Source organism: Pyrgilauda ruficollis, unplaced genomic scaffold (assembly GCF_017590135.1).
Source record: "Pyrgilauda ruficollis isolate IOZ18807 unplaced genomic scaffold, ASM1759013v1 scaffold2, whole genome shotgun sequence".
Taxonomy (NCBI): Eukaryota; Metazoa; Chordata; class Aves; order Passeriformes; family Passeridae; genus Pyrgilauda; species Pyrgilauda ruficollis.
The window spans coordinates 8,328,811-8,351,340 of record NW_024519206.1 but is presented as its reverse complement, the minus strand read 5'-3'; the positions used below and the strand labels follow the sequence as shown (position 1 = coordinate 8,351,340).

Sequence of the window (22,530 nt, the reverse complement as noted above, 5' to 3'; positions counted from 1 at the left end):
GCTGGGCCACAGACTATCCTGGGAATCCAGCACCTTCTCCGGAAGAATCCAATTGTCTTAAGTGCATGTCCTAGATCCTAGACCAAAGGATACATCCCTCGCTCTCTCACTCTCTCCGTTATTCATGAACTACTTGTTCCAAGTGGAATGACTTAAAAGGAAAGATTTTTTCATTTCAGGATATCCTATGAACCACTACTGAGACAATTTCTTTCACATCCAAACTCCAAACAAGGTAGAGGATGGAGCTAACTTGTTTTTCTTGCACATTGGCTCTTTCTGACAGACTTTCTGGCTGCTCTCTGTTGGACAAATTTCCTTGGTATGTTCTGAAAACACTTACTGGTTTGGGCCCCACAGAGATGCAGGAAGCACCTGACATGCAACCTTGAGGGCTTGGTAGCAAGTAGCTTGGTATTGCCAGGATCTGAGCAGTTATGGAATAATCAAGGCAGCCAAGTAAGGGCTCTGAAGATTTAAAATTTGCTCTTTAAAAAAGTATGGGTTATGATTTAGAAAGCAGAAAAGAATACAAATGCCTTCAAACATCTTTTAAGTCCGCTGAGAATGACACCATCCTTTCTCCTCCTAGACCTCCCCCTAAAAACTTTAATGACAAGTGTCACAAATTAATTTCATAGTTTCTACTAATTTAGCTCTTACTTTTACTAACAAGGAGTCGAGTTCTTCATACCATGTACTAACAAGATGTACACTGCTGTGTATTGTGGGAAGTCTGAATGTCCATAACCAGCAAAAAGGAGATAATTTGGTCAAAAATTTTCATTCTGTAAGAATGGGAGGAACTTTTACTTTTATTATTATTATTATTCCTATTATACAGCATGAAGGATTCCCATTAGTCCAAAAACGCCCTCAGGCATCCTCTACTGTTTTTATGATTTTTTTTTTAATAATGAAACTTCTCAAAAGTATTTTTATAGATTTCAGACATCCAGATGATTATGATCATATACAGCCTTCAAAATGTGTTAAAATATCTGAAGTTATTAATTTTGAAGTTAATGTAGTAAATGTTGTAAGCAGTGTTGCTTATATTTTTATTTGCATCCAGGCCAGATTCAAGAGAAGATAAGAGCCTGTTAGCTTCAGCATAAATCATAAAAAAGTTTAAGTTGAGGGAGCTTTCTTTTTCTCAAAGACTGCCTACTTTGGAAACTAAGTGTATACAGCTTTATTTAATACTAATAACACTGTGTGTTGGACATCAAACAGAAAAGTCAGGTTATTAAGAAAGAAATTCCTCATAAGACTGATCACATATTTGATTTCACATATTTGGTTGAATCTTTGCAATTTTTGCACTTAGATACTGATGCCTTAATACTATAGTTCCTCTTCACTTGTCAGGACGACAAATTTCAAGAGATAAGAGGATTTATAGAATGTGGGCTCACCAGAAAAATCAATGCACCAGAACTTGCCAGAGTGAAAGAATGGATGTCTCTCTGCAGACCTGGCTCAGATTCATCAATAAGCAATCAAAGTGGGCATTGCTTCCTGGAGGGAGCAGGAATGAAATGGGTGAAACTGAACAGTGTCCCATGCTGGAAATTACTTGTTTAGATTGTGTAAAGTATACAATGGGGGAAATTTAATTTTTAATTTTAGATGTCAATTACATTTTGGATGTCTAAAGATTTTTCGGTCTTGTATTACTTAGAACTACAAGTGTCAGCTAGTAGGGAAGGGGCAGAGAGGAAAGAAGGCAGGAAGATAATTTGCTAAATTAATAAATGACAGAATAAAAATATTAGAAGTAGAATCAGGCTCTTACTCTAGATAGTAGAACTAACTCTACTTAAAAAGCCAGTTCTCAGATAAACAAAATCACTTAAGAATAAAACAGCTCTCAGTTTAAAAGTGTGTGTGGGAAACATGGTTCCTCACTAGGAAGAACTCCAAAACAGCTATTTGGAAAAGCTTCCCTCTGACAGAGCCTTGAGTAAGATTATGACTTCTACCAACAAATTGCTGATCTTTTGATGCAGTGCCCTACTGCTGGTTTGGTATCACCATAGTTGCTGAATTAGAGCAAAGAAGAAAAAACTTCATAAATCTTTAAGAAAATGGCTTTCTGCAGAAGAAAGTATCTCCTTCCTTCCAACAACAGGACAGTAAGGTCCTATACTTCTGGGAACAGGCTGATATGTGGCTTGAAGGTGTACTTTTAACAAATGCAACAGACTACAAAGAAAAGGATAACCAGTGTTGCTTATATTATTGCTTGATTATTTCCAGATGTTACCTTATACATTTGCATTCTTGTTGAATTATACTTGTACCTTAGCATGTCTCTTTGCGCAGTGCAAGAAAAGTAAACAATAGGACTGACATACAGAGTTCACAGTCTAGTATTGATTCTGGATAAGAGATTTGTCTTAATACTCTTTACAAGACAATGGTGTAGTTCCAGCCAATTAAATTATTGCCCATGATGTCACTAAATTGGAAAACTATTGTAAATTTTGGTAAACTGCATAGGGAATTACAGTGAAACATTTGATTTAGCATTACAAACAATTTAAAAGATTATCATGCAAAGCCGAAAGAGCACACAGGAAACACTAATATCAACAAATATTATTAGAAATAAACTAATTGTTTTCTTAACTTAATGTCACTATGAACTAGCAATAAACAGTAAACACCAGTGTAATGTAAGTACCAATGGCCAGCTCCAGATCACAAAAAAGAGCATGCTTCCTTTCAGCAGCATCAATGCAGAAAACTGTTCCTCAGTACTGCTCAACTGTGAATTTACTGTGAGTAAGCAATGAATATAAGAGCCTTCCAACTACTAATTGTGGCTTGCTATTTACAAACTTTATTTATAAACTCATTTTCATGCAAGTATAAAATACTAATTCCATGGACAAATACACATTTGTTCACCACTCTAAATTATATACACTGTATTTGCATCTAATATTCAGAGAAGTGCAAAGTCCACAGTGACGTAAAGAACAAGTTTTGTAAACTATTTTAGATGACAAGCTCTCAAAAGATATTAGTAACCATACAATAAGGTATTTTTTTTGTATACTGCTGAAATCAAACATTTTTGTAGTAAAAGAACATACATTTCAGCTACATTCAAGTGAATATTTTATTACCATGTATTATGCCTTACAAACTTGAGTGGAGATGAGCAAGAGCGCTACAGAACCATACCTTAACGCAAGAGGTGTATTGCATGGTATGTGCAGGCATAGCAGAGGAGACAGAAGAACTGGAAAGAAAAACAAGGTAAGAAAACTTGTACAAAAATGGACAGTAATACTGACTAACACTGGGTTATAATCTTACTTATAACAGACCTGAAGGGCTAATAGAGATCCAATCCAGAAACACCTGTGCACTGTAGGTACAGTTTGGTGCAGATCAAGAGTGCACTAATACAGTCAACGTTGTACGCATAAGATAATGCACAAAATACGCTGATATGCATATAAACAACTAACTTGTTTACATTAAGTAGGGCAGCACTGTTGTAGTACTGCATCCTTGGCACTTAGTGATAGGACAAAAGTATTTGGTTTAACTAAATTCATAAACAGGATATATAATGGTTTGTAAGATGGAACACATATATTATCCCTTTCAACCTTCTGGTTTTACAGCATTTTTCTAATTTTCCAGTTCAAATGCAAACATGACACACTAGCTAGATATGGAAGACATTTCAGATGTTGGCTTGAAATATCACCTTCAATTAAAAAAAGACAGAATCAAGGATTAATTCAAATTATAGAAAGTGAATTTGTTACTATTGTCTTGTGCAGAAAAAAAAATCTGAAACATGGGGAGGAAAAAAGTGACCTTATAACAAAACCCACAATGTCTTGATGGGCTTTTCCTGAATAGTAACTGCTTCCTTAATATCCCTTTCATATATGCTAATTTCACTTAAAAGAATGGCTGAATTTATTAATCTGAAAGGTTGCAACTGATTTAGAAGTTTGGCATCATGTATCACATCATACAGAATGAAAGAAAATATGCTCTTCTTCAAAGAAAGCATGTTTCAGCTATGAAAGGATTCCAATTTTAAGTGATTGTCCTTTATTAAACAATATTAACAACTATCTGGAGGGAGTCAATTTACTTTTGCCTGTTTCAAACAAACTGGTAAAATTGCCATTTTACATTATATATAACAAATGTAACAAAATTGTTCTTAACATATAACAATGTAATACTTTAAAATTAACTGTTTAAAATATTTTACAAAGACATTTTATTATATTTGAACTATACAACACACAAGAGTATGAAATATTTTTGAACATATACACATTTCTGTATTTTTCACGTAGATTATTATTTTGCACCAAACATTGGTGTCTGAAATTTTACAGTCCTCAGTTAAAAGCAAAACAAAACCCCAGAATGTTTAGTGGATATGTTTAGTTTGGGTTTTTTCCTGAAAATAAAACCTATTGCAAGGAGAATTTCTCTAATGATTTTTTTTTCTTTCCCCAATTTTGTATTTTGCACAAAGTTTTCCAAATAGATCAACATAGACAAGAAAAATAACCTCTCTGTTCTTTGCAGTGCAATTTGCCAGGGATAAAACTGAAACAAAACTGACCCTTTCCCCTCTATTAACATTGAAAATTGCAGTCAAAATTATGTCAGTGCCAATCACTATTGAGACTCCCTTACCCCTTTCATTGAAAATGCAATCCTTTTCAATATCCATTTTAATGAAAATATTTGCATAGAGCAGCCTTTTATTATTTCTAAAGAACATTATGAGCATTTTAACACAAGATAAGGCACATGTTTTTCAGCATTAATAATCTAAAACTAGTCCTGAGGATCTGCTCCTCCCCCTCAGCAAAATCTGCTTTTTTAATATACCCTGTATTACCTGAAGAAAGCAGAAAAGCAGTACAGAACAAACTCAAATTCTTTAGCTGAACTAAATTCAGAACTAAATTAAATTCAGAACATTAACAACTCCTGGTAATAGTGTAACAAATCCACAGATGAATTAAGTCACTTTCTAAACAAATAATTGTTAGAGGGAAAGAAAAAAAGACACAGCCAGTAGCACTGTTGATGTTAGCTAAAACTTCTAGAGATGACATTTATAGTGAGTTTTGCTAAAATAAGCTCCCATCAGAAACAAGGTAGCTAAATTGTGAGGCACTTAAGGTTGACATGAAAAGGAGGAATGCAAGGGGTCTATTTCATAGAAAACCTGAAGTTGCATATCATATCCTTGTATTAAGCCTTCTATTAAAGTGCTAGAAATGGAGACTTAAAACAAAAGGATTCAAATATAAAATAAGTGATTACAGAGCTTAGTATGCATTAAAATTAAGTGCTTTTGATTCTCATGAATTTAGAGCTTTTTAATAGTTTTTAAAAAATAAAGTCTGGAAATAATCCACATGTGAATCACCTTCCTTGTGCCATCAATGCTATTTGTAAAGTGCCCAATTATTTTCTAAACAACAAAACCATTTGCCTTATCTTATGTTGTATAGCCTGACATAGCCTGTGGTATGTATGCAATCCATACTGCAAGGACACAGTCAGCCTGATGGAAAACAGCACATGCATACTTTAAATCAGAAGATTTAATTCCGCCTGTCATTCTAAGAAGCCAGGTCTTGAATTACATATCCACCCGTATATAGTGCAACCAACCTCATATTCTCAAAATGTAATTTAGCTGTTCAAGTCTGACACTCAAAGAGAGACATATCAAGCTTTTCTTCAGAGCAACCTGACGCCCAGACAAAATCACAGATGGAGCTCTAGATCTGAATCACATAAATCCACTAGATGCCAAATCTGAGAAGGATCTGGGTTCTTTTGGATGATGAAGAGGCTGAAGATGTGTGGCAGTCTGTGCATTACTGATCACGTCTAACTGAGAGGGATATGATTCATTTACATTTCCTCCATTGAAACCATTTTGGAACTGGCAGGAAAAAAAGAGAATATAAATGGTTAGTATAGGAAACTAATTTATTAATAAGTATTTTAAAATCCTCCTAAAGATTTAAAAATCCTCCTATTGGATGAAATAATCTTAAAATACATTGATTAGCTTTAATTTTTTTAAATGATGATTAATGATAATTTCATTTGCATTAAAATAGGGACTGGATCATCAGTGAACCTTACCCATGTTGAAACCAATGGGAGCCCTACCTCTGGTTAAGCGAAGAAATAATTCCATTATCTGAAGTGCAATAGAGTTTCTATTTCTAGAAAGTACAGTCTGAGAACTCCTAATTGTCACATCCAGCTGTTACATTTTAAAAGCAACCTATTTACATCTTTCCATGCCTGCAGTGGGATCCAGACATAACAGCTCCTCCAGGAATGCACATGCAGTCCCAGCCATAAGCTGAAGCATACTGTGTGCAATCCACTGGCTGAAATGTTGCAGGGTGGGCTTTTTGACAGTCCTCATATTGACAGTGCCAAGTAAGAGCAACGAATGGCTTTCATCAGTCTTAGCATAATTGTTCATAGGATTATTTTAATCACCTAATGTAATGCTTCCTGTCATGCTGTGGACTTTATCTACAAAATACTCCATTCAGTCATGCAAAGAAAATACAACAAAGTATTTTAAACATTTCCATCAACTCTTTGGGAGTAGCTTATATCATAAGTACTCATTCCTTCAAGGTTTCTCTTTAAGAACATGTCTTATATGTTCATTCATCCATTCATCTATTACATTATGCTGGGTATTAATTCTTCTTTTTTCCTTCTATGGAAACATTGAAATTTGACTGACTGTGCACAATTCTTCTAACTTTTTAACAACGAGGCTATAGCCATGTGAATTATGTTTTTAATCAAAGCTGACATATTTTTAAGAGTACACACCAGGATTGTTTCTGACAGAAGCAGGTTATTTCAATATTCTTCATTAATAAGATGACCACAGTCATTAAAATTTTTAAGAATGCTCTCAACATAGAATCAAGTACCTAGGAAGGTTTCTCCTGCTTAATTAAGGAATACTGATCCTAAACAAGCAGCCAGATGACCACAGCCCTTTCTGTCATTCTCCATCACTGAAAGTGATTTCAGACTGCACTGGCTATGCTCCTACCACAATTAAAAGACAGGCAGAAAGTCAAGGCACATGACCACAATAGACCCTTCTGGCTTTCTAATTCCATAGTCTTTTCATGGAGAAATCAGTGAGAGTTAGAAGACTGAAAAGACACCAGTCATGGCTTGTATAACAACATCTGTCCTTTCTCTGGACTCTAACCACTCACAGGGATGTGAGTGTGCTAAACTCAGCCACCAAGACTGCCCTACTTTGGTTTGGCTGTGTGAATGCGGGCTCAGACAGCAGCATCCTATCTGCCCAGGCACATGAGGCTTCTGCTCATGCAGTGCTACTCAGCCCCACGCAGCAAGGAATACCCTAACAAGAGGAGCTGAATTTGCCTCTGAACAACTTAAGCACAATTTTTCCACAAAGTGGCCTTTGATAATTTTTTTTTTACAACAAACTAAATGTCCTATTATTATTGCACACAGCATTCTAGTAAATATGAGGTAATAGACATAATTTTTTCAGAGGTACTGTCGTAGTCATTAAACTTTTTATAGATAGATGTGAAGTTAATGCAGGGAAGAAAACAAAAAAAAAACCCAGAGATCATAACAAAAATCATTAAGGAAGTGTAGCAACAAAATAATCTGCAAAATAAATGCAATTGAAATCAGCCATTAAAAATAAAGTAATGGAATTGCAAATACAATGGCTGCCCAAAAACCAATGCATCACATTAGTACAGCTTTTATGTAAAGAGTAATTCTTTGTTATTATAAGGACAAACTTGGATGGCCCTGGAGCTGCTCTGCAACCCTGTTAAGAAGCACTCTGAAAGACTAAACACTGAGCACAGCCAGGCAAGGCACAGCCAAGTCGTACTCAAGTTTGCACAGTGCAGTTTCTCAAAGTCACTTCATGCAATTTCAACCTCAGGGAGAAACCATTCATCATGCTGAACTGTGCTATAATTTAGGTAAATTTCTGCAATTCTGCAATTGCATTCTTTTCAGCAGTGAAGCAGTTTTAAAAAAGGAATGCTTCATACTTGTATTAAGCATGTAAAAAATGGATATGTTCTAATTTCATTCCTCACCTTTGCCTTGCATAGGTTAAATGCCACTTAATACTTTAATTCTATAAATGCTTATGCATGTGCATAAGCATTTGCAGGATCAGTACTTCAGAACATTAACTCATTGAGATACAACAACAACAACAAAAAGAATTGTGGCTCTGTACTTCAGCAGCATTAACAGAAACAAAGGGTACAACGGAAAGTATTTCAACAAAGGTTATTCAGAATCAGGAACTAGCAATTGAATTTTGCTTCTATGTTAATTTTACCAGTGAAGAACAGTATTTACAAATGTACTCTGTGCTACAGCCAGGATCCACTCTTCTATGACTTTTAATGTGCATTCTCCTTGGTGAAAAAGGACGAGATTATTTTACTGTGACTGTAACTTTTTACAACTCTCTTTTCTTCTGCAGTTAATTTAGACAGCAGCTTGAGGAACAAGCTGGCTTTCACTTATAACAATATATAAAAACTTTTTTTTTTTGCAGCAACATTTGTGTATTGGAGTGAAACAGTTCATATTTCAGGCCATTTTTATGATACTATAATCTAATGCTTTCACTAATCCTAAAATCATTGAGGAATCGGAGTAGCTACACAATATTCACACTTTGAAAACTTTTTTTTTTTTTTTGATCCTTACAACATATTTAATGAAAATGAGTGTGCCAAGCAAACTCAACTCCTCTCTAAAGGGTTTATTAGCAAATTCCAAGACTTGGAATACTTTTCTTCTGCTCCTATCAGGAAAATTACTGGTATAGTACCACAGACTAGTTAATTCACTCTTGATTAATACTGCTAAAGAGAGCTATCAGACTGCAGGTACACATATATATAAACTTGACCAAATGCAACTCTCTTCACTCTAATGAACAAATAAAGCAAAGACATCCACACACTGCCAACCCATCCATTTCAAACTCAGCAAGTCAGTCACAACAAACTCTGCCCCCCAGCAGTCACCCAAAACAATATAAACTGGATTCAAAGTGCAAGCAGTGCAGCAATGCTGTTTACTATACCTTGTTCCCCAAAGTTTGTTGCTGTTGATTTGTCATCATAGGCTCATACTGCATTTGATCCACGCAGCTGGGCTGTGCCTCCTGCGTGCACGGGTACATGGAAACAGCGCCTGCATAGCATGTTTGAGGAGTCAGCATAACTGACTCAGAGTTTATCCCACACTCAAGGTTTTCAGGGACTTGCTGCAAACAACTGAGAAAATCCTCAAAGTTGGAAGAAGCAGAATAGTTCGAGCCATCAAAACCTGCTGCAGGAAAATCCATTTGAGCAAAATTAGAAAGCTGTGGCATCATCGCTGTGGGTTGCTTGTAAGGAACAAAGTCTTGCCTACACTCATAAGGGCAAGTGTTAACTTCTGATTTGTAAGAGAATTCAGACGTACTGGCATGCATACCAGGGAACACGTACTGCTGGGGCTGCTGCTGTGAGCAGCTAAGAGGCATGCCAGAGCTCCAATTTGTGAACATCCCATTGACTTGCATATGTTTCATCTTTTGACAGAGCTGCTGTTGCTGCTGCTGTTGTTGCTGCTGTTCCACGAGCTGCTTCTGGTGGTGATGAAGTTGATGTGGATCTAAGTCTTGCTGTACCATGCAACCTTCATTCTGGACCAAGGGCTGCTGCTGGTTACAGTCTGAATACAAGAAGTCAGATTTATTTAAGGAATCCTGAACATAAGTCAGGATTTCGTCAGTTATGTTGATGTCCCCAATATCATCCACATCAGATAATTCAGTTTTAAAAAACTCCTCGTCCTGCTGAATACACTTTAGATCTTCAAAGTCAATACCCAGATTTTTCATGATGCTGTACAAATCACTGCTTTTGTTATCCTGAAAGAGTGCTGCACTGTCTTCAGGAAGTGGAACAGTACTGTCCTGGGAACACTCCATCAGCTCCCGTTTGAGAATGCTGTGATTTCCAGCAGGTAGGAGATTGTCTGTCCAGCCACTGCTAACAACACCACCCAGTTCATCCCTACTGTCTGCAAAGAAGTTCCGCTCAAAAGAAAGTTTATGTGAGGCTGGAGGGCAGAGGTAAACAGACTCATCTTGCCTTAACATGACACCTAGGAGGGAGTTTGGGTCCACAGAATCGTCATGTAGCGCTGCTTTGGCTCCTTTTCCCACTGTGCTTTTACTCTTCGGTTGAGAGGGGTCCATAAGGCTTGACATAGGGAAAGATACCTCATATAACACAGCCTCACCAGTGGCAAACATGAAGGGCAACTTCATGTTACGCTTCCGTAGATGTTCTGCCCCTTCTTCATCTCTGAAAATAAATCAGATATGTAGCATGGTACTGCAGTAATAAACAGTTATTCTAATCTTTTTGTCCCATGGAATTAACATAAAAAATGAACTATTCTATTTGTAGGCATTTTTCAAATTCCTACCTATTCCAGCTCAACTTGGTTGAGTTAAACCAAGAGGCAGATTATGAAATAAGGAGCTTATGACTGTAATACCACATTTACATATTACAATTGTAATTAAATCTAGACAGCATACACCATTTTCTGTGCATTATGGACTGAAATGAAAACAAGTGGGCTTTGTTCCATGCATTAAGCTTTTCTTGGTATAGCAAGTAAATCAATACTTGAAGTATTGTTTTTTCTCCATTTTACAGACTCCTCAGCAAAAATTATTTCATCTATTTAACAAGGCTGAATTCCATATTATGCAGAACTCTGTTCAGCACTAAAATTCAGGACTGAATTTGTTATTTGTTGCTCCTTCTACACAACTGCTGTTGGATTTCTCAGGTTTTGCTCACTGGGATTGAATATGGTGCATGGAATAATTTCATGCTTCTGCTGCTGACCTTGTTCTTTATAAGAAATCAATTTGTCTGAAGTTTTATGCAAAAGGACTATGCCACAAGTTCTGAAATATCAGAATTTTCTACATGTTTGTTAGCAAACTGAAAGAATTTGGGGAATTTGGAATATAAAGGACAGTAATTTAAAAACAGAAATTCCTTTGTGAATATAAACAGCCTCAAACTAGTTTTCAGTTTTGGAAGCATACTACTTTATGAACTGATGACTTACGTAAGAGGTCTTTGCGTGGCAATGATGTAATCTGGTCTTCCATTTTTGTAGACAAGCCGTGCATTTGCCTGTACCCAGGCCCATCGATTTTCTTTGGTTAGAAGCCTAAATACCGTCATTCCACTCTCACCTGTCTTCATCACTAAAGAGTAAGCATACTGTTTACTGTCAAGCAAACAAATCATGAAAACATGCATGTCATGAATAAAATCCCATCTGTAGAAAAGTCTTACAAATCTCATGTCCCCAATCACTTAATTCAGTGTGCCACTAATGCATTCCCAGTGAATCAGGATGACCGATCACTTCAAGATGTCTAATTTACTCATAAAATAGAAGTCAAAACTGCAAGATATCTGTTACAGATTGGCAACATTCTATATGGGGCTTTGTCATTATTTCTTCAATAACAGAAATTAATAAATACTAGAACAGGTAAATGACAGAAGCCCAAGTCTCTCTCACCTTCATAAAGTGGCTATTACTTTAACAATTAGAAAACACATTAGTTTTGAATCCAATCCTTTCACATTTTGACTGGTTTATGCAGAGGTACTTAAAAATCTTATGTTTCATTCCCACTACCACTAACAATGCTTGATAAACACTCAGTTTTCACAGTACATTTCTGTATTGGGTTTGTGTGGCCAAGTTTTGGTAGTGACAGGGAGAGCTACAGGGGTGGCCTCTGTAAGAAGCTGCTAGAAGCTTCCTCCATTTCCAGTAGAGCAAATCCCTAGCAGCTCCAAGGTGGACAGGCTGCTGGGCAAGTCTGGGACAATTAGAAATTGTGATAATGCCTCTGTGATAACATTTAAGGGAAAAAAAAGTTATTGTGCAGATATAATTGTGGCCAGAGAAGAGTATGTTGAGAATATGTGAGAGGAACAGCTCTGCAGACACCAAGGTCAGTGAGGAAGGAAGGACAGGAGGTGCCAGAGCTGAGATTCCCCTGCAGCTCATGGTGTAGAGGCTGTGCCATGCAGAACCATGGGGATGCAGAGGTCCACCTGCAGTCTGTGGAGGATTCCCATGCAGGTGGATGCCTGACAGGAGGCTGTGAACCCTTGGGAGGCCATGTGCTAGAAGAAGCTCCTGGCAGAGACTTGCAGACCCATAGAGAGAGGAGCCCATGCTGGAGAAGGTTTCCTGGTGGAAGGTGTTTTTAAGGCCTTATTTTACTTCTCATTATCCTGTTCTGGTTTTATCAGTAATCAGTTCAGCTAATATGCCCAGATGAAGTCTGTTCTGCCTATGACAGTATTTGGTGAGTGATCTCTCCTGCTCCTTATCTCAACCCATGAACCCTTCATTATGTTTTCTCTCCCTTGTCCAGCTGTGGAGGGCAGAGATGGAGAGGCTTTGGTGGGTGCCGGGCATGCAGCCAGGGTCAACCCACTACAGTAGTTTTTGTGCAAAAGCCAGGATCATGAGGGTGTTGAGATAAGGATAGTCACCAGGAGAGGCAACAGGCAAAATGAGTACTGAACAATCTTAGAGAGTAAAATGATCATGGGGAAGTTTTATTGTAATTGTGGTGAAGGACAGGGGGTGGATTTTGTGCAAATTGTCCAATTTTGTTCTGTGTTGTGATGAAGTTATCTTGGTTTTTGTGTGGGGAGCTTTAGCTTATTTTGGCTGGTTTTGTTGTTCTAAGTGAAGGTTGTGCGATGAATGTGGATTTTAAAGATTCTTAAATAAGTGATTCACAGAGGTCAGGGGCAGAAGTAATGCAGTTGCTCAAAAACCCTGCACTTCTAGATAGAAAAATTTTTAAAAATGTATTAGGAAAGTCTAAGAATCTAACCAAAAACCCATGCTATAAAACTTTTTTGTTTATTTTGATCTTAGCATCAAAAATGTAGCAAAATCAGTTTTAAGACAAAGTTTCAAACCATTCAAGTTTCATCCCCTTCTACTCTGGAACCATCTTTGTTTAGCTTTATGAAAGAAATAAAACCACTGATAAGCAACAGTGACTAAGCTACACCTGAAGCAGAAAACGTGCTTAAATAGGCTGAGAACAACTTGCTGTGGGGCATTATCCATTGTCTATGAGGGGATCAAAGAAAAAAAAATTGAAGTTTTCAAGAGAAATCAGTAGGAAAAAAAGTACCATAATATTCTGAAGATGATCCTGTAAGTTCCAAAGATAACTCTGTTATAACTAACAACAAAAGTAAAAAACAGACCCTTAAATAGTCATACATCAGATAGCTGGTGCTTATTTCCTCAACACTATACTTCTCTCCATAATTGTTACTTAAACCAAGCTGCCAAGAATCAAACCCAGAAATGTTTGGACGTTAGCATGTTAAATCGGAGATCAATTTGTGGTAAAAATCTTACACCAATATCAAAGAAAAATGCTTTATTTAACTTGTTAACAGGAAAGCTATCCTTGGTAGTCCCCTTGCCCAAAGAAAGTTCTTGAAATAGCAGAAGTCAGGTTGAGCAGAGAAGCAAGTGAGAAGAGCAAGATGTGACAGAGACTGGAAATATTTATCCTAAAAGAGTCTAAATAGGAGTATTAAACATTTCTTCAACCAGTCTAAGTTTTCAGAAGGACAGATAGAACACATGAAATGAACAGTGTTCTTTTTGTTAACAACTTCTTTTTTTTCTGTAATTCCTATTGCATTCATACTGAAAAAATACTCCCTGCTTTGATTTTACAGCCTTTTTTAGAAAATGAAACTTACTTCGGATGTGATTTTCAGCACAATAAAGCATGTCAGCTGCATGAATAAACTGGTATCCTGTTCCTCTCATACACAGCTCTGCTTCGGTGTATCCCAGGACAATCTTTCCTCTGGAAGGTAAAACCAAGAAATTGCAACACTGCTGATGAAGCAACTCACAGAATGAATGTCAAGCAAGTTAATTATGGCTAGAACACTTCAGATGCAAGTGCTAACTACAGTTTGTTGCTATATCAATTGTATACGGAAGCAGAACAGCTCCAATAAAAAACAGAGTCAACAAATCATAAAATTTTAACTAGTCTGCCAGGTTGCCTTCAGTGACTAGGACTGGGTTCACAAAACCGTTAGATCATAAAAAAGATTGGATGCCTACAGCCAGACTCTCAATTCCATACTACTGAACATATTCACTCCTAGCAGGCAGCTCCCATTACTCCTAAAGAAAGACACTGTTTTCTTAGCCCTGCTTCTTATAATTTACCTACAGGTGCTTGTGTGTAGAATTAAATAGGGGTTTAACTTCAGTTATCTAAAACTTCTTGCCTAAATTAGAATTTTTAATAGCTTAAAGTTAGAATCCAGATGTATCTCAGAACTATATCCCCTTTGCTATTGAGTGGTATGGGACCCCTGTGTTTGCACTTAAACAAGATATGACTCAGAGGACCACTAGCAAGAGTCATGTTTGACCCTGCAGCTAAAATTAGAGTACTTTACTAGAGGCTGGGGAGATGAAACACTCAACAGAATTCATGTGATTTCTGTGCAATACCTGATAAAAAGACATAGTCAAAGAGAGACCTAAACAGGATTTGAAACAAAGAAATGCAGATGCAAAGACAAAAGGTGAAAAAAGGGGAAAAGTAGAGATGGGGAACAATATACATAAGAACATATTTTCAAGTGAATAAAAACATCAAACAGAGAAAAGAAACACTTCTGTTAACATCTTGTTGTTTTTTACTTCTATCACCTTAGAGAAATAAAACATTTTGGTCTCTCAGTAGACAAAACACCGAGTAATTCAATTCTATCCTTTAAGCAGGCATGGAAACCCATGTGAGAGGCTCCATGTGAAAATGAAATGTCAGTCAAAAATAGGAGGGAGAGGAGAAGGAAGGAGGCCAGAGGCTCTTATTTTGATAAAAAAGCATCCTAATGGGCTTCTTGCCATGTTGAAGCAGAGTAACCATATTTTGATCTACTACTGCAGTAGTGTTTCCAAATTTTACATAGGGAAAAGAATAGTTTGGAAGCGGGTAAAATCATAGTATAAAAAAGTATTTAAATTATTTTGAAGGAAAAAACATTTCCCTTGTATTTTACACCTATCTGAATGGAAGGAGAAACATAGAATGAAATTAAACACTTGCTCTATCAGTTCTAAAAGCAAATTTAAAACCAGATTTAAAATGAAACTTTTCTTCTTCCCTAATTCATTAGTATGCTGTATTTTGGTTTTTCTATTTTGCATTGGTTTTGTGGGCTTTTGCTTTGTTTTTCTAACAACTGAGAGTCAGAGAGCAGTATGCCATTTCAAGGAAACAGACCACAGCAAATCCAATTCTCTTTACTTGATATCAGGGCTGGAGAGAAAAACCTTAACAGCTTCTAAACAACCATCACTAAAACAGTTTATATACCAAAAGAGTAGCCTGCTTTATATTTCAAACACATACCTGAAACCTATTTCACTGGCAAATTATTAGGCAATTACAGAGAATAATTTACACCTACTTTGCATCACAGCCAGTGGGTGTGAAATCCAGTTTGTGTTTAGTTCTGAAGATGAAGTTTTTGGTTCGTATCTCAAGGATAGATGGTGGCTGCAGGGGAGTAGCTACTGCAAACAGTGCAAGCTGAGGAGACAAAGTAGCACCATCCTTCCCTTTCTTGTTTTGTCCATGGAGAAACTTCAATCGTCCTTGAAAATTCATAGCCTTAGGATGAGGAAAAAAGTACTTGTTACATGCTGGAGATATTTAAAAACAAGATATTTCTGTTATGATGTAAAACATGTATTTTTCATTTTTCTTAAGATCCATCAGATTCAAGTTTTATAGGATAGCATACATAAAAGTGAGCTAACAAGTACAGAACACTATTGTTATACCCCTGAGTGCATCACTTCAATATATACTAATAAACATACTGAAAAATTAATTAATGGGAAGATTATTCCGTAAAAAATAATAAAAAAACCCCATGTAGTATCACATATCAAGTGGGGCTTTTAATATTCTAATGAACATACATGCATATAATTATTTCATTATTTCTCTTGCAAATTTGTATGTTCAATTTTGCAACTGTAAAGAATTCTATTTTGTAAGATATCACATAGAGGGTGATAAACTCATACTCATTTTAAAATCTAAATAATTGACTAACAAAAAATGCATTAAAAAGAGCAAGCACAAACTTTTCCAAATAAGGAAAAACTATTGTCCTCTTAATCACCATAACTTATTGCATCTCAAGATACTCAACTTGCTGTAAGAAAATACTCTTGTAATGCATTTCTATCTGCAAATCACACAGCACTTTACAAAAGTTTACAAATGCTTATTTGAATTTCACTGAGGAAACTGGGCAATGAGAAATAAGAGAACTTGTTGTGACAACATCTTAAAGGGGAGTGATTCAGTGTCACTAACTGAAACATTGTGGTACAAGCAGCCCAGATACCTTTGCAGACTTAACAAATAACATAAATTGCTGCCCCTCTTGTTGGGATTATGCAGATTTCCAACTTTTAAACATATGTGGAGGTTTTTCTGTAACTCCATACTCACCAGGAATCCAGATGAATTATCCAGGAGACATCGTAACCTGCAGATGAAATTCCTTTCCATAAAGGAAGAATTCTCCGGAGGAAGTTGGTCTGGGTTATAATAGGCTGCTGGCTGTGAAAAGCCATTATCTCCTGCAGGAAAGGATTATTTATAAGGATTATTTTTAGAAGAACACCTAGTGAAGGCTATCTATAACAAACGATCTTCCTTCTCATAAACAAAGCATTAGGTTGTGACCTGAGCAAGAACAATGTAAACTGGAAACATCCTCAGAATCTATTATTATTGTAACACTGAGGTTAAACATCAATTCTTCTGATGGGATTATGTTTTACAGGCCATGGTATTTGAAAACTGAATGTAATTTATTTTTAAGTTTTTTTGGGTTTTTGTTTTTCTTTTTTTTTTACTTTTTGGGGGCTTTTGTTTGTTTGGGTTTATAATTTATTCATTATGTTTGTCAACAGCCTAGACTCTGGACCAGTTGCAAAGAGCAGAGTTATCAGTAGAGAACACACCCATGTTCCTACAATGGTACAATCTCCAAAAAGGCACAGCAACTACAGGAACTGAGTATTCAAAAACTCAGTATCAAACTGTGAAACTTACTTTCCAGACAGCCAGATGAAAGTAGTAGCAATAAATAAAAATCAGCAACTTTAGGAAACCACTACAAAAAAATCAGCATTTTTCTCCAGTGAAGGCAAAATCACCCTACTAAATAGTCAAAATACTTCTCTGTACTTACTGGCTCTGCTGACCAATACACCATAGTTACGTCTCAAGGTATACCTGCAGTACTTGTGTTTTGCAGTTGTTTTTTTTTTACAAAATACTCAAAACCATGATTGTTAGCTAGGATAACAACATGGGATCCTTACACCTTGTCAGGACAAGGATTTGCTGCTAAGTGGTATTTACAAAACAGACTTAAACATTTGGAATATAAAGTAAAACCAGAAGGTAAATCAACAGACCCCTGATAAAATACATATGTTCCACATGAGACTGCGTATACAGATATACCAGAACATGACTACTACAGCAAGTTTAGCAAAGCAATCTTGTTTACAATACATATAAAAAACCAGTCATACCCTAGGAATTCATACATGCAGAAAACTGAGAAAAATCCAGCTTAAAAAGACATTTTATAATAAAATAATCTTTAATTTAAAAAATAGTCCCTGCACTTTTAGAGAACTGATTATCAAGTACGGACAAAATAATAATACAGATTTTAAGAACCCATATTGACTTTCCAGACACGGAGATGAGGTCAGGGAGAGCATGTCACTTAATAACACACCACATTATATTTTCTGGAATATAATTTTGTCTCATGAACAGCTGGAAAAACTTACAGATAGTCTGAGGTTAGTACATTGGCAAAACAAACCCAAAGGTAAACAAATCATTACCAAAAGCCAGTTCTATTTAATCTCCTATGAATTCAAGGGACTGAATTGGAGCCAAATGAGATTGCTGATATCTTACCAATAGACCTTGCAACCTGAGGCCATCTAAATCCTACAAGTATGCTGAGTTATCTAGCTTTTCAGATACAATCAGGAGATACCTTTTTTTCCTTAAAAGAGCTGGTATGCAAGGTCAATTTTTGCTGAATAAACTTTAAGGTATGGAGAAAAATAAACCTTCTTCTGTCCTATCTGGTAGTGTGATGAAAAGGGATAATCTGAAATTACAGACATCTAAAGAACTCTACTGTCCAATCACCACTATGAGCAGATACCACAGGCAGACAAACTCAGATATTTGTAGTCCAAGACACTTACCACATAACTTTGAAATTAGAACATAAGAAATTCCCACACTTATCTTATGGACCATTCTCAACAGACAAAGCAAATTCTTTACTTGCTACTGCTGTAGTTTTTTTATTATAAATTGCTTAACTGACAGTGAGAATTTTCAATGCTTCTGAGACAGTGCTTCTCTAGGAAGCTCTCTGAAAAAGCAATGATTATGAAGAAAGAGTATCAAGGAAACAGCTTGCAAATCCTTAATAATATTTCAAAAATGGCAGCTCTGACTGGGTGCAGATCTAGTACATGATAAGCAGTTCCAGGGTTTCTGCTGGCATCCTCAGCACAGTTAGGTGTGTCCTTCAGCATTTCTGCCACAGGAGAAACTCAGTGTTATTCTTCGGGCAAATATAGAGCTGAAATTTGAAGGTTCAGCAAGTCCAACTGAATGCTGTGGAGTTTGTCAAGTTCCATAGTAAAATGCACAGTTCCTACTAGTGAGCAAAGCTGTAGTGATAGAAGTGGCTTCCAACAGGAGGGAACAGAACTCAAAACAGGAGGCAATGGGCTTCAAAACTGAGCCTCCTACACTTGTGAAAGCAACACTGCTGCACTTTTCCAGGCAGACAGAAGGCAGGAAGGTTTTACTGCCAGGATCTTGAAGTGACTCACTGTAAGAAGGCAAGGAATCTTGCAGAGCATCTACACTCCCTAGAGCAAAACTACAGTTAACACTACAGAGGTTAGAACCCATATCCCTCACAAAGCTCACACTTGATCTCATCAGTACCATGGAGCAACGTGCAGAACATGCAGGGCATTAAGTGCTTGTCTTTAAACTCAAGACCATATGGTTGCGCAACACGCCAAGTTCAAAAGATAATCCAGACTTAATGCCCCAAAGCAGATATTTGGGACTGAAAAAATCAGAATTTTGCAAACTTCTCTGGGAACAAGTCAAGGACCTGGAGGCATGTCTGGAAACACAGTAACAGCTGAGGAAACCAGTGGTCTAGCAGCATACCAGAGTACTGAGTGGGAAATAACCAGTCCAGGCTAACTGAAGCAGAATCAGTTCCCAGACTCAGGATGGAATCTGTGCCCGAGCAGTCATATCTATAAATATCTACATAATGCTAGCTGAATGTATTAAAACAGAAATGGATTAAATTAGCAAAAATGGAGGGGATCCTCATGGTCATTGCATTATCCTTTGCTATAAATCTGAATTCAGTTCAAAAATCCTCAACATCCAAACATTTTATACTACTTGAGGCTCAAAAGTCATCATTGAATCATAGAATGGTTTGAGATAAAAGGGACCTTGGAGATCACCTAATTCCAACCCCCGTGCCATTGACAGGGACACCTTTCACTAGACCAGGCTGCTCAAAGCCCCATCCATCCACTCCCTGAATGCTTTCAGGAATGGAGCACAATTAGCAGCTTTTAGCAAGCTAGAAACACTAGATACAAACAAAAAATTGTTTGTAATCCTGCACAGCACTTCCTGATGTTCAGTCAAATCTGAGGCCAATCCAACCTGGTATCATACTTTACAAATAACCTTTTCTAAATTCACATGCACTTGTTTAAGGTCCATATAACACAATTTCATTCTGAAGCAAGCAGGATGAAAATCTGGTTTCTGAGAGCCATACTGTTTGCTGTACTGAACTCTGCTATTAACTAGCTGGGCAGCAGACCTGTGGAGATTGAACTAGAGATCATGTAACAACGCTGACTGCTAAATGAGAAACTGAAATATACTGAGGTGTGTTACAAACACAGTAATCTTTCTCCATTAAATCATGTCATTCCATACTCAATTTTTTTAATTACTTAAAGATTTATTTTTTAAAATGGACTTTTTATGGATTAATAAACGCCCTATAATCAAGTCGCAGCAACAAAAGATTTTACCTAAGTGTTTAAACAACTGTTGTGCAAAGGGAGTATTAAAATGAAGCAGTTGTCTCAATGGCTTTATTGTCATTATGATGCAGGCACATGCTTCCTGGATTACACATAACCTGCACCTACACATCTTTGCTCTGACACACATGCAATGTATTTCTCCTCAGTTGTTTCTCAATATAGCAGCTCACTTAAGCATCAGCCAGTAACACGTGACAACTCTGCTCTAACATCCATACTGCTTGATCTTAAAGGCTCATCTATTTAACCTTCTATTTCTCTACCCCTTTTATCTCCAAGAGAAATACTGCTCTATGTAGCAATGAATGCACTATTCCCAATAGTAACATTAACTAGCACATTCTTGGACTGATTAGTCTAAGAAACATTGTTACTTATACTCCAACTTACAGTCTTCCAATTTAAAGTATAATTAGTATTTTAATGGTGCTCTGCTATGAATAACAGTGCTTATTTAGTAATTCTCATTGTTGACTGTGTCCATAAAGTTCAAATAAATTTGAAAGATGCTATTTCTTCCTTTAGTCATCTAAAATTATCTATTTTTTTTTTTACATAGACAAATTAAAAAAGCTCAGAAAACAAACAACTAATCTGACAGGTAAACAATAAATTCTGTTCTCACCTTGTACACTTGGTCCAGAATCTCCTGACTGGGCAGGATTTAATGCCCAATGTAGCTGTCGCTGAAACTCAGGTCTGTCTTCCGTGTGAATCAACTCAAATACACTCTGGTGTATAATATCCGACTAGGAAGAAAAGGAGAAAGGTGAGAGAGAATGACAATGAGAAAATTATATCAAAATGTGATACAAGTTGTCTGATAGAAAACACTGTTATGGATATAGCAAAATCCATTTGCTCAGGGATAAATCCATACAATCACATGCAGGTGGCAAAGCTTCATGAGACAATTTTTTAGTTTGCTCAATTACACTCATGACTATAAACACAGGAGACAGCAATAAAAAATATTGCCTTAGAAAAAGAAGTTACATTATGTCAACTATTTCTTCACCTGCTTTTACCTAAGAAGGCCTGTAAATGCTATGCTTAGGTTCTGTTTAAATTATTTAATTTTATATACTGGTAAATAAAGTATTTACCAGATAGTACTTTACTTGACCCACTATAGGTGCTACAGAAATACAAAACAAGCTAAATACCCTGAACCAAACTGCCAAAACTAAGCCAAGCAGATTATAAGCAGTGGATTTGCTCACCTGAAAGCTTTGTCACCTCTTAAGGAGGCGTTAAAACATGTAATTATTAAGCTCTTATTCCAATACCAATTGTGTAGTTAGGAATGTGATCTAAATGGCAAAGGCTCAAGAGAAAGGATTAGTGCTTAAAAGAATTTAAGGGGGAAAAAACCCACCCAAAATAGTCAAGAAAAACTCAGTTTACTGAAAAGAGTTAAGATCCTGTTTTTTGGCATGTTTCAAAAACCCAACCATTATATAAACAGAAAATATTTAAATAACACATAGATCTAATGTAATTGAGATGAATTGGCAAAAGCAAAAGCCTAGGTCAAATTTTGCTATGATGATCTTCATAAAACAATCAGTACTTTCCAGAATAAATTGCCAGAAATGCTAATTTTTGTAACTTTAAGACTTTACTTCTATATCATGGACTTGATTTACTGGCTTTACTTCATGAATGTTACACCCAATTTGTTTTGCAAGGTTTTTTCTTTTTTCATTCCCCAGCACTGAAGGAATACATAAACCCAGGAATAAAAATGGGGTTTTTTGAAATATTTTCTTTTACATAAACTTTCCCCAATCTCTTATCTGCTGAAATTGCAGATGAAGCAAAGTATCTTGCTATTTTTAGACAGCAGCTGAATCTATCAATATGCAGTATTCATGGATATACTTTGAGAACTATAACTATCATCTTTATTATATCATCTTTACATAAAGTAATCCCAGCAGTTTTCTAACAAAGGCAGAATTTGCCTGCTATGCCTCAGTCCTTAGTACTTTGGCACCTGGTTTTCAATGAAGTCAGCCATTTGTGATCTGCACCATAAATAGTAAAAAACAAACGCTTCTCTTGAAATTAATAATTAAATAAATAAACATGAGC

At 36.4% G+C, this 22,530-nt stretch overlaps 1 protein-coding gene across 1 annotated transcript in view; it reads right to left on the bottom strand.

Moving 5' to 3' along the window:
* Positions 1 to 3,111: 3,111 nt before the first annotated feature.
* The window catches only part of AHR (aryl hydrocarbon receptor), a 61,711-nt gene continuing 42,292 nt past the window's right edge, over positions 3,112 to 22,530 (bottom strand). Inside the window, exons 5-11 of the mRNA XM_041466394.1 lie at positions 21,059 to 21,182; positions 16,730 to 16,860; positions 15,672 to 15,874; positions 13,932 to 14,041; positions 11,230 to 11,371; positions 9,173 to 10,445; positions 3,112 to 5,959 (exon numbers count right to left, since the gene is read on the bottom strand). Of these exons, the coding sequence (XP_041322328.1) occupies positions 5,804 to 5,959; positions 9,173 to 10,445; positions 11,230 to 11,371; positions 13,932 to 14,041; positions 15,672 to 15,874; positions 16,730 to 16,860; positions 21,059 to 21,182 (2,139 nt within the window). The 3' untranslated portion in view covers positions 3,112 to 5,803. The remainder of the gene's footprint in view (positions 5,960 to 9,172; positions 10,446 to 11,229; positions 11,372 to 13,931; positions 14,042 to 15,671; positions 15,875 to 16,729; positions 16,861 to 21,058; positions 21,183 to 22,530) is intronic.